General features: G+C 29.2%; 2 protein-coding genes across 2 annotated transcripts; one reads left to right on the top strand and one right to left on the bottom strand.

Moving 5' to 3' along the window:
• Positions 1-1426: 1426 nt before the first annotated feature.
• On the top strand, positions 1427-7544 carry NDP1 (Tetratricopeptide repeat (TPR)-like superfamily protein). Its single transcript, XM_028069715.2, has 12 exons — positions 1427-1756; positions 1854-1986; positions 2084-2157; positions 2479-2525; positions 2607-2769; positions 2837-2881; positions 2955-3156; positions 3263-3327; positions 3424-3524; positions 4046-4106; positions 4181-4228; positions 7108-7544. The coding sequence occupies exons 1-12, from the start codon at positions 1543-1545 to the stop codon at positions 7269-7271; spliced, it is 1317 nt and encodes a 438-aa protein (XP_027925516.1). The 5' UTR covers positions 1427-1542; the 3' UTR covers positions 7272-7544.
• A 4755-nt stretch (positions 7545-12299) lies between these two features.
• On the bottom strand, positions 12300-13212 carry OHP (one helix protein). The gene is made up of 3 exons (XM_028073598.2): positions 12950-13212; positions 12696-12818; positions 12300-12541 (listed from the first exon to the last, which is right to left on the bottom strand). Exons 1-3 carry the CDS (start codon positions 13106-13108, stop codon positions 12473-12475), a joined length of 351 nt encoding a protein of 116 aa, XP_027929399.1. The 5' UTR covers positions 13109-13212; the 3' UTR covers positions 12300-12472.
• Between the last annotated feature and the right edge of the window lie 1459 nt (positions 13213-14671).

Below are 14671 nucleotides of genomic sequence, written 5' to 3'. Positions count from 1 at the left end.
TAAATATCTATGTTTTCATCATTACATTTTCTGGTTGATATTTCTTCAACATGATTCTAAAGTTCCCTTATAACATTTCCTTACCTATAAGGTCCAAGAATATATCAATTCCTCGAATATTTTATCAATATCTCGGACATTAAGCATTCATGTATATTAAAATGTATTCCTATAGCATCTTAACATATTGAATGAATTTAATCAAGTCTAATTTTAATAAGGTTATTTATTCACTTTGTCCTTTGGTTGAAAAGTTTTAAGTCAATTATCACTTAGTCTTTTTGTTTAAATTGAGTCTCAATTTTAAATTTTTGTTCAATTGAGTTTTAATTTTTAAAAATTGACTCAATTATGTCTATTTTTAAAAACAATTAGAAACGACATTAAAATCAGACGAGTTCAGTAAAACATGTCAATTCATACTTATTTATTTATTACAAAATTTGTTATTATTTACATGTCAAATTCCATGATGTGACACGTATCAATGTCACATAATAGAGTAATATCATTATCTTGTACTCAATTTAGTTTATATATATATATATATATATATATATATATTTGATTTAATTTAATTTATTTTTTTTAAAATAACTAAAGTTACTTTTATTTTAATCAGAACTAAATTTATTATTTATATAAATATTATAATGATATTTGATTTAAAATTAATGTTTTTATTTAAATATTTTAATTTTTTTTAAATCATTTAAATTTCATTTAAGTTAATTAATTTTAATCTTATAAAAAAATAATATGTTAATTTTAAATACTTACCTTCTTGTAAATGAAACTTAAATTTATTAATAAATACAACAGTATTTATACGATAAATAATAAAGTAATATCATACTTAAAATAAAACAAAATATAAAATAAATACTTTTTTGACTTAAAAATATTAAATTTTAAATAATTTAAAATATTAAATTATATTGTATAATTAAAAAATAAAAATGTAAATATTGTAATATTTTAAAAATCAATTTTAATAAAAATATTGGTATAAAAATTTATATAAATAATAAATTTGATCTAAATATAAAAAAAATAATATTATTTTATTTTAAAAAAAATTGAAACAAAATTGAGTATATTCATACACTAAACTAAGTACAGCATAATAACATTTATCGCTATAACACATGATATTGTCCTTATGGTACTGATAGTATCAGGCTGCAAATTTTTTTTTTAAAAAGGTTAAAAAAATAAAAATAATAAAATACTATGAATCGATGTTTTAATTGAGACTCAATTAAAAAAAAAAAAACTAAAATTGAAACTCAATTAGAAAAAATTAAATGAAAACTTATTTGAAAATTTTTAACTAATTGAAAACTAAGCAAGTAATTAAGCCTTCTAATAATCACTTCCAACAGGAATATATATAAAGTCTACTTGGAAACCAACGAATCAAATATCAAGCTCAACCTAAAAACCCTTAACCCCTTCAAGCCATTTCTTTTCCTTCCTCGTTCACACACACTATTCGAAAACCTCACATTTCTCTTCAACCTTTTGCTATCAGACTCAACCATGTTTCGCATAGCGACGAAGTTATCATCAAGAGCTTCTTCTTCTTCTTTCTCTGCTCTGAAAGCGAACCCATTCCCCACTAACCTCTCTCTTCTTCCCACTTCATCGTTCCGACCGTTTACCATTGGCTTGGAATTAGAGTCTCACATGGTCGTCCCCGATGCCATTAATATGATCAATTACGCCCTGAATCAATGGAGGAGGGAAAGATCACGTGAGTTATTTGATCAAAAGCCGGTGTTTTTCGGCGACCCATTTGTGTATTTCGACCGAAGTTAACGTCTTTTTTGGCTTTTCGGGTTTTTCTTTAGTTGGGGCGTATCGGATGGGTTTGACTGTGTTGAAGCACTGCATTAGCAGTGAGTTAACTGAGGGCAGGGAATCAAAGCGCGAGAATTCGAAGGGAATGGCTATGCTTGCTATGTCCACGATGTTGTATGAAAGGTAATCCTTTGTGATTGTAGTGTGTTAGTTCTTATGTTGGAGAATTTTGTGCGTGATTGTTTGAACTCATTAGAGATATCTTTTCTGTTGAATTTAGAGGAGAGTACACTGAAGCAATAGAAAAGCTCGATGATGTTCAAGAATTAACCAATTCTTATTTGGGAGTTAGAGGTAATTTCTTTTTCTTTTCCACCTCTTTTGTTGGTTACTGCTATTGTTTATTTTCTTATTATTATTATTAGAGAAATGACATTACACTCTTTCTACCGCACTTTTTAGTATTGACCGAAATTGTGAGAATCACAAAATTGTGTGGGCTGCACTCCATATTTAATTAACGCCGCTTATGATTTTTTAGTTTTCAAGAAATTTTGACCATTAGCAAGAAGAGTGTGTTAGAAAGGGAGTATTAGAGAGTACGCCACTAACACTTACTATATTAACATCACTTTTGGCAAAGACTTTGAGTCGTATGTTGGATTTTTGTTGTAGTTGCTGCTCTTGAAACTCAGGCTGGGCTTTATTTAGAGATGGGGCAGGTTGGTACTTGCAAAACAATTGTAAAATATTTGGCTTCATTTTGCAGCATCATTCTTGTTTATTCACTTTTTTCTATGTAGGATGATTTGGCATCAGCGGTGGCTGACAAGTGCATGGAGGTTGTGCAGAATCAACGGCAATCAAAAGATTTTGAGTTTCAAAGAAAAGATTTTGAGGCTCACTTTATACGTGCTAAAGCACTGAAAGGGCTGATTGAACTTGTCAATGGCAATGTTGACTCAGGTTGTGCTAAAGTTGTGCTTGTCCATTGCTGTTACTTGTGATGGTGCTTATTATGTGCTTGATGCAGCTGAAGATTTCTTCGACGAACCTCTTGATGAAAAGTATTGGGATGGTATCTCCTTCTCTTGTTCACAAGGTACTGTAGCTGACATTTTTCGACACCAGATTGACGTTTCGTTTTGTAGGTACTGCTGGTCTATCATATGCAGAATTCCTACATAAAAAACAGAACTATTCACTGGCCAAAGAAGTTTACCGAAGTGTTATACTTGGTGCTGTTCAAGTAAGAAGGGCTGGCAATCCATACTTAGGGGCTGGCAACATGAGTGTGAATGAATTAATTGTAGGGTCCATATGTGCTTTAGGACAGCTTGAGGCAGTTATGGGGTAGGCTTAATAATAATTTCTGTTGGCTTTTCCTTAGCCGTGCTGCTACCTTCCTTTTTATGTTACTCTTGGGGTGTTTATATACCACTAATAACTGTTGTGTCAGTAACTTCTCCTGGGCAGAGTATGAGTTGGGACGGGCATTGACTGAGGCAGAGGAAGCCTATGGAGGTGACTTCCCCGTTCCTTTTGTCTTACCTCAGCATTTATCATTGAGCTTAATAATGGTATATTGACTAATGTATGCTGGCTGTCTATTTGTTGAAGACCCTAAGCATCCCACGGTGGGGGTTGCGTTAGCAAGCCTGGCTCTTATGTATAGGCGTAAAGCAATTCAGGAACATTCAAGTTCGCTGTTGATTCAAGAGGTTATAACTCTCCAATATATAAATTGTCAGCAACAAAGTTAATCAATTTTAACTTATAGCAAAGGCTCGTTTGTTTTGCTGCCTCCCTAAAATAAAAAGAACAATGATTGATGAGTAATAGGATGCCCCTGGATGTTTTATATCTGGTCGTGTTCTCATTTAGAGCATTGTGCTATGAAGTGAAATCTGTTTCTGCTGCTAAATGAAATTAATATTATTATTTGATTGTGCAGAAATGTGAAATGTGTATTTAACAAATTGATTGGCCTAGTTTAGTCTTGAGTGTCAGGCTAGTGCCACTGTTTTCATAAAAGAATTTGAAAATTCTGTATGAATGAGCATTGGGGATACAAATTTAGATGCATATTTAAAACTTACCTGACTAATGTAGTCTGCTACTTATAACACATTATCTGATCAAATCATTTAGGACCGCTTCACTCCCTTTGTTTACCTAATTGATCACCAACAAATTTTATTTAATTCAAACAATAATTATAATGGGAGAGAATTATTGGCAGGGCCTTTACCGGAAAGTGATGGATATTTTGAAGGTTCCATCAGAGGAAACCAAGACTGAAGGTAATGTTGTTGTGCCATTTGATTCCAGACATCACATAATGAAGGCATATTGAAACCAAACTTTCTTTGTGTAGGTGCTGCCCCATTTGTAGATAGAAGTGATATAGCTGCTCTTGCAAGAGGTATGTCAGAGTCTTTAATTCATTATAGTACTATAATCTAGGATGTGAAAACCTGATTAAAGTGTGTTGGAGTATTTCAAAAGATTGTTATTTTAAAATGAACCAGTCTTACACAGTAGAAGAAGTCTTTGAAGAGTTTACAAGCTAACATTAAATTGAGCCTGCAAAAGCCCTTGAGATAGCCAAATATCTAAAGAAAATGTTATACTGATAAATTGTTTATTCCAGTATGCATGTACAAGGGGTAGTGATCCTTTGATTTTGCTGAAATTAATTTAATTTATTATCTTCTATAGAAATGTTAACATTGAATTTTCACAGAACCTTTAACCTATCTTATCTACAAATGTTAAATTTTGTTAGTGTAAAGATAATAGTTAGTGGTCAACTATGGTCAATGGTCAACCATAGTCAATGGTCAACCATTATTAGTTTTAAATCCTTTGTGCAGTTGTACACATTGTATTGTGTAGTATAAATACAAGTTATACAAAACATTCAACGTGTAACATTCATTCAATAAAATTTAGTTCAGTTCAATATATTTTCCCTCCTTTTTCTCTCGTTCTTCTGCTCTAACATGGTATCTAGAGCTTTATTTTCTCGATATCTATTTGCTTCTCTTCCACTCTCTATCTCACGTCCAATGGGTGAATATTGATTCGCTTCTCTATTGATTCGTCTTCTTCAAGTTTAATGTGAATTTTGGAGCCTCGTTATTTACAGTTTTGCAAATCGCATTTCCGTTGAAGTTTCACCAGTTGCAGTTCGTGCATCACGCACTTGTTGACCGTGCGTGTTTTGTGCATGAAGCTTTGTCAATTGTAGCTTCATGAATCGCATTTGTTATTCAGTGTATTGTTCGTGTTGTGTTACATACTCGTTGTTCTGACTCAACCTTGTTCTCCTGACGTTTCAATCAGTGACGTTTTAATCTTGCGTTTGAGGTTAATTTCCTTGTTATTTTACAGTTCCGATTGCCGATTTGTTTTCATCTGGCTCATGCTTCTTGTCTTTCATTATATCTGTTTTCTTGCTAGTTACTTGCTGCTGGTGTGAATACTATTAGAACCATTCTCTTATTGGTAGCTTATTTTGAAGGGGAATTACAACAATTTGATGTGAAAAATGCTTTCTTGCATAGACAATTAGAGGAAGAAGTCTACATGGAAATTCCTCCATGTTTTAGGCCTATTGAAGAAGGGAATAAAGTATGTAGGTTGAATAAAGCCTTGTATGGACTCAAGCAGTCACCTCGTGCCTCGTTTGGGAGACTCACTCAAGTTATGATCTCTATGGGGTATCGACAAAGTTAAGGCAATCAAAACCTGTTCATTAAACATTTCCAAGAAAGAAAATTTACATTACTCTTCATCTATGTAGATGATATGATTGTTGTAGGAGATGTTGAACATGATAAACAATCTTGAAAGAAAAGCTTGCTACTTAGTTTGAAATAAAGGATCTAGGAAAATTTCAGTACTTCCTTAATATAGAAGTTGCTCACTTAAAGAAAGATATCTTTATCTCCCAGAGAAAGTATCTTCTTGATCTTCTCAAAGAAATAGGTAAGATTAACTATAAGACCAACGGAATTTAAAACAAAACCATAGAATTGGGAGTGATGAAGATAGTTCTACTGTGAATAAAAGCCATTGTTGTTACGCTCATTTACTTAGCTGACACCAGACTTGACATAGCATATGTTGTGAGTGTAGTTAGTCAGTTCATACTTGATCCAAGGGAGAGACATTTACAAGCTGTAATCAGAATCCTTCAATATATGAGAAAAGTCTAGGAAAGGGTTATTGTTCAAGCGGAATGAAAAATTAGAAATGATGGAGGTGTATATTGATATAGATTATGCACGATTTGTCACGGTTAGGAAATCCACCTTAGGATATTGCATGTTCTTGGGAGGAAATTTGGTAATTTTTGAAACAAAATATTGTTGCAAGTTCTAGTGCAGACAGGATTCCAAACTATGACACATGGGGTGTGTGAATTGTTATGGCTGAGAATTAGGACATTTACAAGCTACAAACAGAATCCAACAAAATTTGAGAAAGGTCTAGGAAAGGGATTATTGTTCAAGCGGAATGAAAAATTAGAAATGGAGGTGTATATTGAAATAGATTATGCAGGATTTGTCATGGATAGGAAATCCACCTCAGGATATTTTATGTTCTTGGGAGGAAATTTGATAACTTTTGAAACAAAATATTGTTGCAAGTTCTAGTACAGCGACGGAATTCCGAGTTGACACATGAGTTGTGTGAATTGTTATGGCTGAGAATTATTTTAAATGATCTTAAAGTGACATATGAAGAACCTATGATTCTTTATTATGATAATAAGTTAGCTATTGCATTACTCACAATTCAGTTCAGCATTATAGGACCAAATTCAGTTCTCCGGGCAGACAAGTATTAAACCTGGTTGTGCTTATAATGGAGATGGATGACTTCAAATTGCTCCTTGTTTCCTTGTCTTATAGTGTCACCCTCTAGCTTTATTGGGCTTAATAGGTCAGACTACAGCGTAGGCTGAAAGTTCCTAATTACACCTGTTTTACAAATAAAAGGAAATGATAAATCTTATATATTATGAGTTCAAGAAATGCAAAATAAAGAAACTAAATAATTTGTTATGCTCCTTGTTATCCCTCTTGAAATGTTGTATTTTTGCTATTTTTCTTCATCTTCATTAATGCACTCACTCTTCAGAGTGTTAGTTAACCTTAAGAAACAGTAAGCACAGGCCAAAGGAATGACTAGTTCCCACTCAATAACATTATGCCTTAATATTCAAATTTAAGGCTCTGTATGTGCATGTTTGTAGATTATTCTGACTAGTCTAAATGTTGCTTTATGTTATAGGTGCATATGCAGAAGTACTTAGTGTCCAAGAAAAGAGAAAGGGTGAAGGGGAGGAAATGAAGAACTTGGCCGAGTCTTTATGGAAACACCGTAAGATGTCTCTTGCTGATGCTCTCGACACAGACGCGAAGGTCATAGATACTAGAATTAGTAGGATTATTTAAATTGGTCCTTCTTGAGGCGACCCTTTTGCTGCTACACTATATAATCGTTATAGATTTTTTGTTTTTAATTTGATGATAAAAGCTAATTTATGTAGTATTTTATGAAATGATCTTACGAAAGCTTTGCGCTTTAAAAGCAGAGCTAGTTAAGAGTCTTGTTAATCTACAACAGTTAAAGCTGTTAGAAGTCCGAATTATGTAGGTTAATGTGGATTTCCTCGTTAGTTCTGAAATTTGATACGTGGTTATCAATATCAGTATCAATTATCTTAATGTTCTTCTTGATATTCTTACTGTTGATTTAGTGGGTGTTTGAAAATGTGGATCGCATTGAAAAACCACGATGATATTTAGTTACACTTACGTGGTGAAAAATCACAATGTGGTTTCGAAAAATTTATATTTATAATTATTTTCAATACATATAAAAAGAGTAGTGATCTATCTACTTTTAAATTGGAAGCTTGAAAAAACTGCAGGGTAAAGTTGAAAGAGCTACTTTTTAATGGAGTGAAAAATCATAGTGTAATATAATGGCAATAATAAAAAAGTCTAATATAATGATTTTTACAGTCTCATTATCATTCCAAATACATTGAATAGCAGAGCCATTTTTGTTTATACAAATTAGATATATAAAAATGTTTGGATATGTTTTACGTTATTTATCATTTTATTTTATTTTGAGTTTTCAATAATTTTTTGAATTACTTGTTTATCTGATAAATTAAACTTTTTGGTTTAAATCCTTAAATAATACATTCATTTGTATTTATTTCAATATTTAAAATTGGTTAAATTACTCTTTTGGTCCCTCTATTTGTCATGAAATTTCAGTTTGGTCCTCAAATTTTTCGTTGTCTCAATTTAGTCCTCATTTTCTTAAAAATGACTCAATATAGTCCTCATTATTAACTTTGACCAAATGGTGTTAAAGTCAACGTCATATGTCAATTTCTGTTTTATTTTAATTTTTTTTTAATTTTTTTTAATTTTTTACACTTGTCATTTCATAGTTGTGTCACGTGTCAAAGTAACTCAATTTGGTCTTAATATTTGTTTTTAGTTTCAATTTAGTCTCAATTTTTGTAAAAATGAAATAATATTGTCATCCCTTAAATCGACACTAAATTTACTTTTTTATAAATTTTATGGTGATATTCTTACTAAAATTAAAGTTTTTTAAATATTTCTATAAATATTTTAAATTAACTTTAAATTCTATACAAAAAATTAGACTTTGGTTTTGTTTTGAACTTGAAATTTAGTTCCTAAACTTATGTGTGACAAGTTATTTGATTTTTAATCTTCACTAAGTTTTTATAATACGATACATTTGATGTCTTTATATATGATGACAAAATTGTTAATTTTTGAAATTAAGTTTGGGGTTTAACTTTGTTTAATAATAAAACTAAAAAAACCCTTATTTAAAAATATTTCTACAAATATTTAATAAAAACGTCAATTTTATTAAGAATATCATCATAAGTTGTATACAAAGATTAAATTGAGTGTCAATATAAGGAAGGACAATATTGCTTCATTTTTACAAAAATTGGGACTAAAGTGAAACTAAAAACAAATATAGGGACTAAATTGAGTCATTTTGACACGTGGCACAACTGTGAAGTGAAACGTGTAAAAGATAAAAAAAATTCAAAAAAATTCAAAAAAACCAGAGATTGACACGTGACATTGACTTTAACACCGTCTGGTCAAAGTTAACAGTGAGGACCAAATTGAGTCAATTTTAAGAAAATGAGGACCAAATTGAGACAATGAAAAACTTGAGGACCAAAATGAAATTTCATGACAAATAGAGGGACCAAAAGAGTAATTTAACCTTTAAAATTTTATCATTATTAATTTTTAAATATTTGTATTGTCATAACATATATGTTTTTCATTATATGGAAATACCATATCAATGACATTGATCAACATCGAAGACTACTGAATCTTTTTATATAGGTTAAATTATTTCATAGGTCCCCATCTTTGTAACAAAATCTCAAGTAGGTCCCCTCTTTTTTATTTGACTCGATTGAGTTTCTATTTTGAAAAATTAGTTGCAATTAAGTCATTTTCGTTAGTGGTTTGTGTCAGCACATTTTTTTTTTTAATTTTAATTTTTTTTTAATTTTTAATTTTTTATGATTTTTTTTAAAATAAAATATTACCACGTGTCAATCTGACGTTGTGCCACGTGGCAAAGACGTTGTGATGTGGTCGTGGTAATGTCACATGTCATTATTGGATGTGAAAAGTCACACTGTAGTCCCTATATTTGTTATTTTGTGTCAATTTGGTCTCAAATTTTTTAAAATTGAATTAATTTCATCAATCTACCAAATTTAATTTTTATAGAAATTTTACAATGTTATTTTTATTATAATTGATATTTTTAACAAAATTAAGTTTATTTAATGTATATTTTATATTGAATTTTATTTAAATTTTGTTTTAAATATTTATATATCTATAATTTATAGATAAATGTTAGAGTTGCTTTACAAAAAAAAAAACTTTACAAATTCAAATATAAAATTTTAAAATAATTTTATAACAATTTAAAATGAATATATTTATTTAAAATTTTATGATTCAATGTATAAAATTGTTATTTTTAAATCAACCCTAACATTTGTCTATAAATTATTGATATATAAATATTTGAAACAATATTTAAATAAAGTTAAATGAAAAATCAAAAAACTTAATCTTGTTAGAAATATCATTGTGAAATTTATATAAAAGTAAAATTTTGTCTCAATTTGAATAGAGTTGAAATTAATTCAATTTTAAAAAAATTGGGACCAAATTGAGACAAAATAATAAATATAGGGATTACATTAAAACTTCTTACATCCCATAGTGACACATGGCACTACCACTGCCACATGTTATATGGCACAACGTCAGTTTGACACGTGACAATTTTTTTATTTTTTAAAAATTAAAAAAAAAATCAAAACTACGTGCTGACATGTGACACATAGTTAACACCCTTAGTGTCCTACTAACGGAAAGACCTAATTATAACAAATTTTCCAAGATAGAGACCCAATTGAGTCAAATAAAAAAAAAGGAACCTACTTGAGATTTCGAAAATGAGAATCTTTGGAATTATTTAACCTTTTATATATACATTTATATTAGTATGCAGGTGGAATGATAAGGTGATTTGATGGTAAATTTGAAGGGAAAGGAGGTAGAGATTATGAGTTTAACTTTCTTATTAAAATTTTGGAGATATAAGGTAGATTTTGAGTTTGGAAAGAAGGATGAAAGAAATTGTAGGTTCAATTTTCATATTAACAAAATATTAACAACTAATATTTGTCAATAAAATATAAAACATTTTAGTATGTAAGTAAAATAATTTATTTGAATTTTAGTAAATTTTATATATTTGGTTGTTCTATAATTTTTGTACAGTAATTTTAACATCCTCAAAATTGTGGTATAATAATTTTAATACTCAAAAAGTTATGTGAAGATCCGTTAGTGATACTGACAATTGTATAATGATATTATAATTCCCATTTTTTTACTCTCATTCTTTATTTTCTGACACGACTTAATGTGAGTTATTAATTAATGTACCACTATCTTTTACTTTGAAATAATCAATAGTCCATACTAAATCATATAAGAAAATAGAGGATAAAAATAAGAATGAGAGTTAAAGTATAATTTTTCTTGATGATTTTATGACAAGTGAAACGGTTCAATAGGCTTGTGAGTCAGGTAACAAATGAGTCTTAAACAATGATTAAAATTTTCAATTTAAACAAAATGATTATTGGATGTTCAAAGCAAAAAATCGATTTATAGACTAAAATTTAATTTATATCTAAAAACGATATTATTATCGGCTCATCTGCAAACAATCCAATCTAAAAAGAACAATATTATCTACTTATCTTTGCCTATACAGAGTTAAAATTTAAAGAGAATGTTATCTACTTATACATTAACTCGTGATTTTTGTCAAATAATTATATTTCATTATGGATGTGTTTACACAATTTTTTAAAGATTTTTAGGAGAGCAAAATAGGAGAACAGTTGAAATTTTACTCTTTCAATAGCTAAATTAGCTAGCTATTCACAAACTAATGTATAGATTCTTTAAATGTGATTTTAACTTATTCATAACTTAATTTTAAGTTTATAAGTTTCTTTAATTTTATTTTATTTTCGTAAAAGTTTTTAGGAAAAAGCTCGTTGAAATAGTTATTGTAACTTTTTTTTCGTAGGTCGTTCTTTGCTTCTGTAACTTCCATTGCAAATCTGATCTAATAATGAATTATTTCTTTGGAGTTACAATATGGCACGCATAAAAAAAATACTTTTTTTCAAATTCAAAATATACATAAAAAATAAATAAAATGTAATCTATAATAATTTGGAGCCAAATAATTTTAGTTTCAGTTTAATAGATGAGTTTCAAATCCAAACTCATTATTTGATTTTAAATCCAATTCAATTAATTGAATATGGATGAAATACTTTCTTTTGAATTTTGAAAAATAAAAATTCAATATTCATCATCTTTTGTCAAAGGCAATTTTTTTTTTTGTTTATCTAAAACTTTTACATTATCTTTAAAACGCCTCTTTAGCTTGGATTTTATCATCATCATCATCATCACCTCATAATCACTTAGAGCATTATAAACACCATCTTAATTAAGATTTTATTGGCTTGGTATCAAAGTATCATTAGATCAACTTCCATGAAAATGTCATTAGACCGACCTCTATAAGAGTATGTTGGATTACCTTTGATTGAAGTAACATCAAAAGAATTTACCTTTTTTTTTTTTTAATTTAAAAGACCTAAACAGATCTACCTCAGATTCAATTCATGATTAAGCAAAATATTTATTACCAACACAATGTCTCAGAATCTAATGAGTGAAGAATAACTTAGTTTAGCTTGCCACGCAGTTTGATTTCAGTTTACCAAACCAAGAAAAACGACATTCACTGTCACTGGCATTACTCAAGAACATCACAAGTTCACCTCAACACAGATTTTAGATTAAGGAAAGATTGCGTACAAAAATACAAGATTACAAAGATTTTCAAATAAAATGCCAATTTGAAAATTTGTTCATGGAACCATTAAAAAAGAAAAAGTTAAAGTTGACTTATATATGACAGCATTTACTTGCACAGACCAAAAAAATGTTCAGAGAGGAAGGTTAAGACCTTTGCCAACATCAACCCCAATCACCTGAAGTATTCCCTTGTTTATTATCTGCAAAACCATACAGTTAATAACCAAACTCATCATCAATACCTATGCTCAAAGCAAAAATGGTAAGAAAATATGTATAAAAAATTACTTTTATCAATTCAAAATCATTAAAGCCATGTGGTATATACATAGCAGTTAAAAGATGAACACTCACAAACTCTACAACAAAAACTCCAATGATTCCAATCATGCAAGCTCTAGAGTTCCATATTTCTGCAGTTCTAGTGAACCCAAGAAACGGAGGCTTAAACTGAGGCTCAACTTTTGGAAATTCCACCTGAAAGAACCAGACAAACATGCCCAATTGCTTCATAATCATCAACAACAAAGTGAGAGGAAAAAAAAAACAACAAAAAAAGCTGCAACAAGAAATGGGAATGACAGAAGAAGCAAAAGAAGAAGCTTTACACCAGCAGGGGGCTTGACTGCGCGTACAACGAGGGAAACCCTTTTGGATCGATTTAAAGATCGATTTTGAAGCAAAAAAAGTTGATTTTTTGGAGACTTGATTGATGGGGTGGTTGCAGGTATGAATGATGAGAACAAAGTGGTGGATGAAGTTGCCATGGCTATTGTTCACAAGCATAACCAGTGCTTGTTCCTGTGCCTTATCTACTTCTTTTTTCTTTTCTTGTTTGCTCTTGTTTTTTTGTGTGGTTGAGATCGGAACAAGTGGGAGTGAAAAAGTGTCTACGTGTAACTATAAGTGTGGTGGTAATGATGCTATATATCTGATTATTTTGAAAATTATAAACTCTGAAATTTTGTCTAAGCCCTGACTCTTGCTAATAAATCCATTTTTAAAAAAATCTGTAAATGAATATTTGTTGATTTTTTTCTGTAATAGACTTATTTATTATTTATGGGAGAGAATTTCATTTAAGATAGTCAAATAATAACATCGTTAGCATGGGAACAATGGTTAGAATTTAGTTTATGAGGAATTGAGTTGACGTTACTTTTTTCTATTTTTTTTTATTTTCGAAAGAAAATTGGAAAATTTCTTATGAATTTTACTTTGGAATAATCTAATTCTAAGTGGATTTTTTTTATGTTGGACAACATTGTACATAAATAGGAACTCGATTTATAAAAGATCAAATTTCTAGTTATTTTCTAACATTGAACGACATTGTTCACAATTACAAATTTGACTCCGTAAACATAGAATTCTCACTAATAATTTTTCAATCCTAACAATTGTAATTTTAGTCCTTATATTTAAAGAAAAAACAAAATCTTGTAGTTTTTTTTTTTTAAATTTCTCCCACAAGTTTAATCCTTTAATTTTAATTGACTATAATTTTGGTCATGAAATTCATTTTGCGCCATTTTGATCCTTTAACCTTTAATTAATTATAACTATTCCATTTTTAATTTAAAAAATATATTAAATCACCATCAAATTATATTTATTAAAAGAATACCTACAACTCGTACGTCATTTACCCTTTTCAATGAAAAAAGAGAGTCATATAGTATTATGTGTTTTTCCTCCAATTTCATTATGTAAGTAAAAGATAATTGAACTGACAATTGAAAAAAAAAATTATGAGTAATTAAAAATGAAAGAACGAAAATTACATTAAAAATATTCAAAGACTGAAATGAAGTATAATTAACATTTTAGAGATTAAAATTCTAAAAAATAATATAGGACCTAAATTGTGGATTTTATAGAATTTAGAAACTAAAATTAAAATTAAACTTAATTTAGAGACTAAAATAGAATATGCTTTTAACTTTTTAAACCAATTTGCAATTTGAATGAGCACACAAATTTATATTCATAACATAATCTTTTTCTAATAAGATATGTGAATTTGTCTCACAAATCTCCACTTTAATTTTAATTTTCTTCAACATCAATATTAATAGTAACATATGATGCACCGATACTTCAACTTAGGTCACGTATTCCTGTTCGACACGTATCGTGTCCGATACTTTAGGATACGTTAACAATATTTATCAATGAAGTATCTACTTTATAAAGTCGTAATACACTACAATAAAATCTTTGAAAAGTGAACAATTTTAGTGACAAAAATTAATTAGTTACTATATAGTAACCAAATTGACAACTAAAATAGTTCCAAAAAATTATAATTAGTCTCTAAATTGATAATT

This window comes from Vigna unguiculata, chromosome 5, assembly GCF_037176805.1.
Source record: "Vigna unguiculata cultivar grain cowpea cultivar isolate G323 ecotype 2 chromosome 5, ASM3717680v1, whole genome shotgun sequence".
Lineage (NCBI taxonomy): Eukaryota > Viridiplantae > Streptophyta > Magnoliopsida > Fabales > Fabaceae > Vigna > Vigna unguiculata.
Note: the sequence above shows the minus strand (reverse complement) of the source record. Positions and strands in the feature narration are given on the sequence as shown.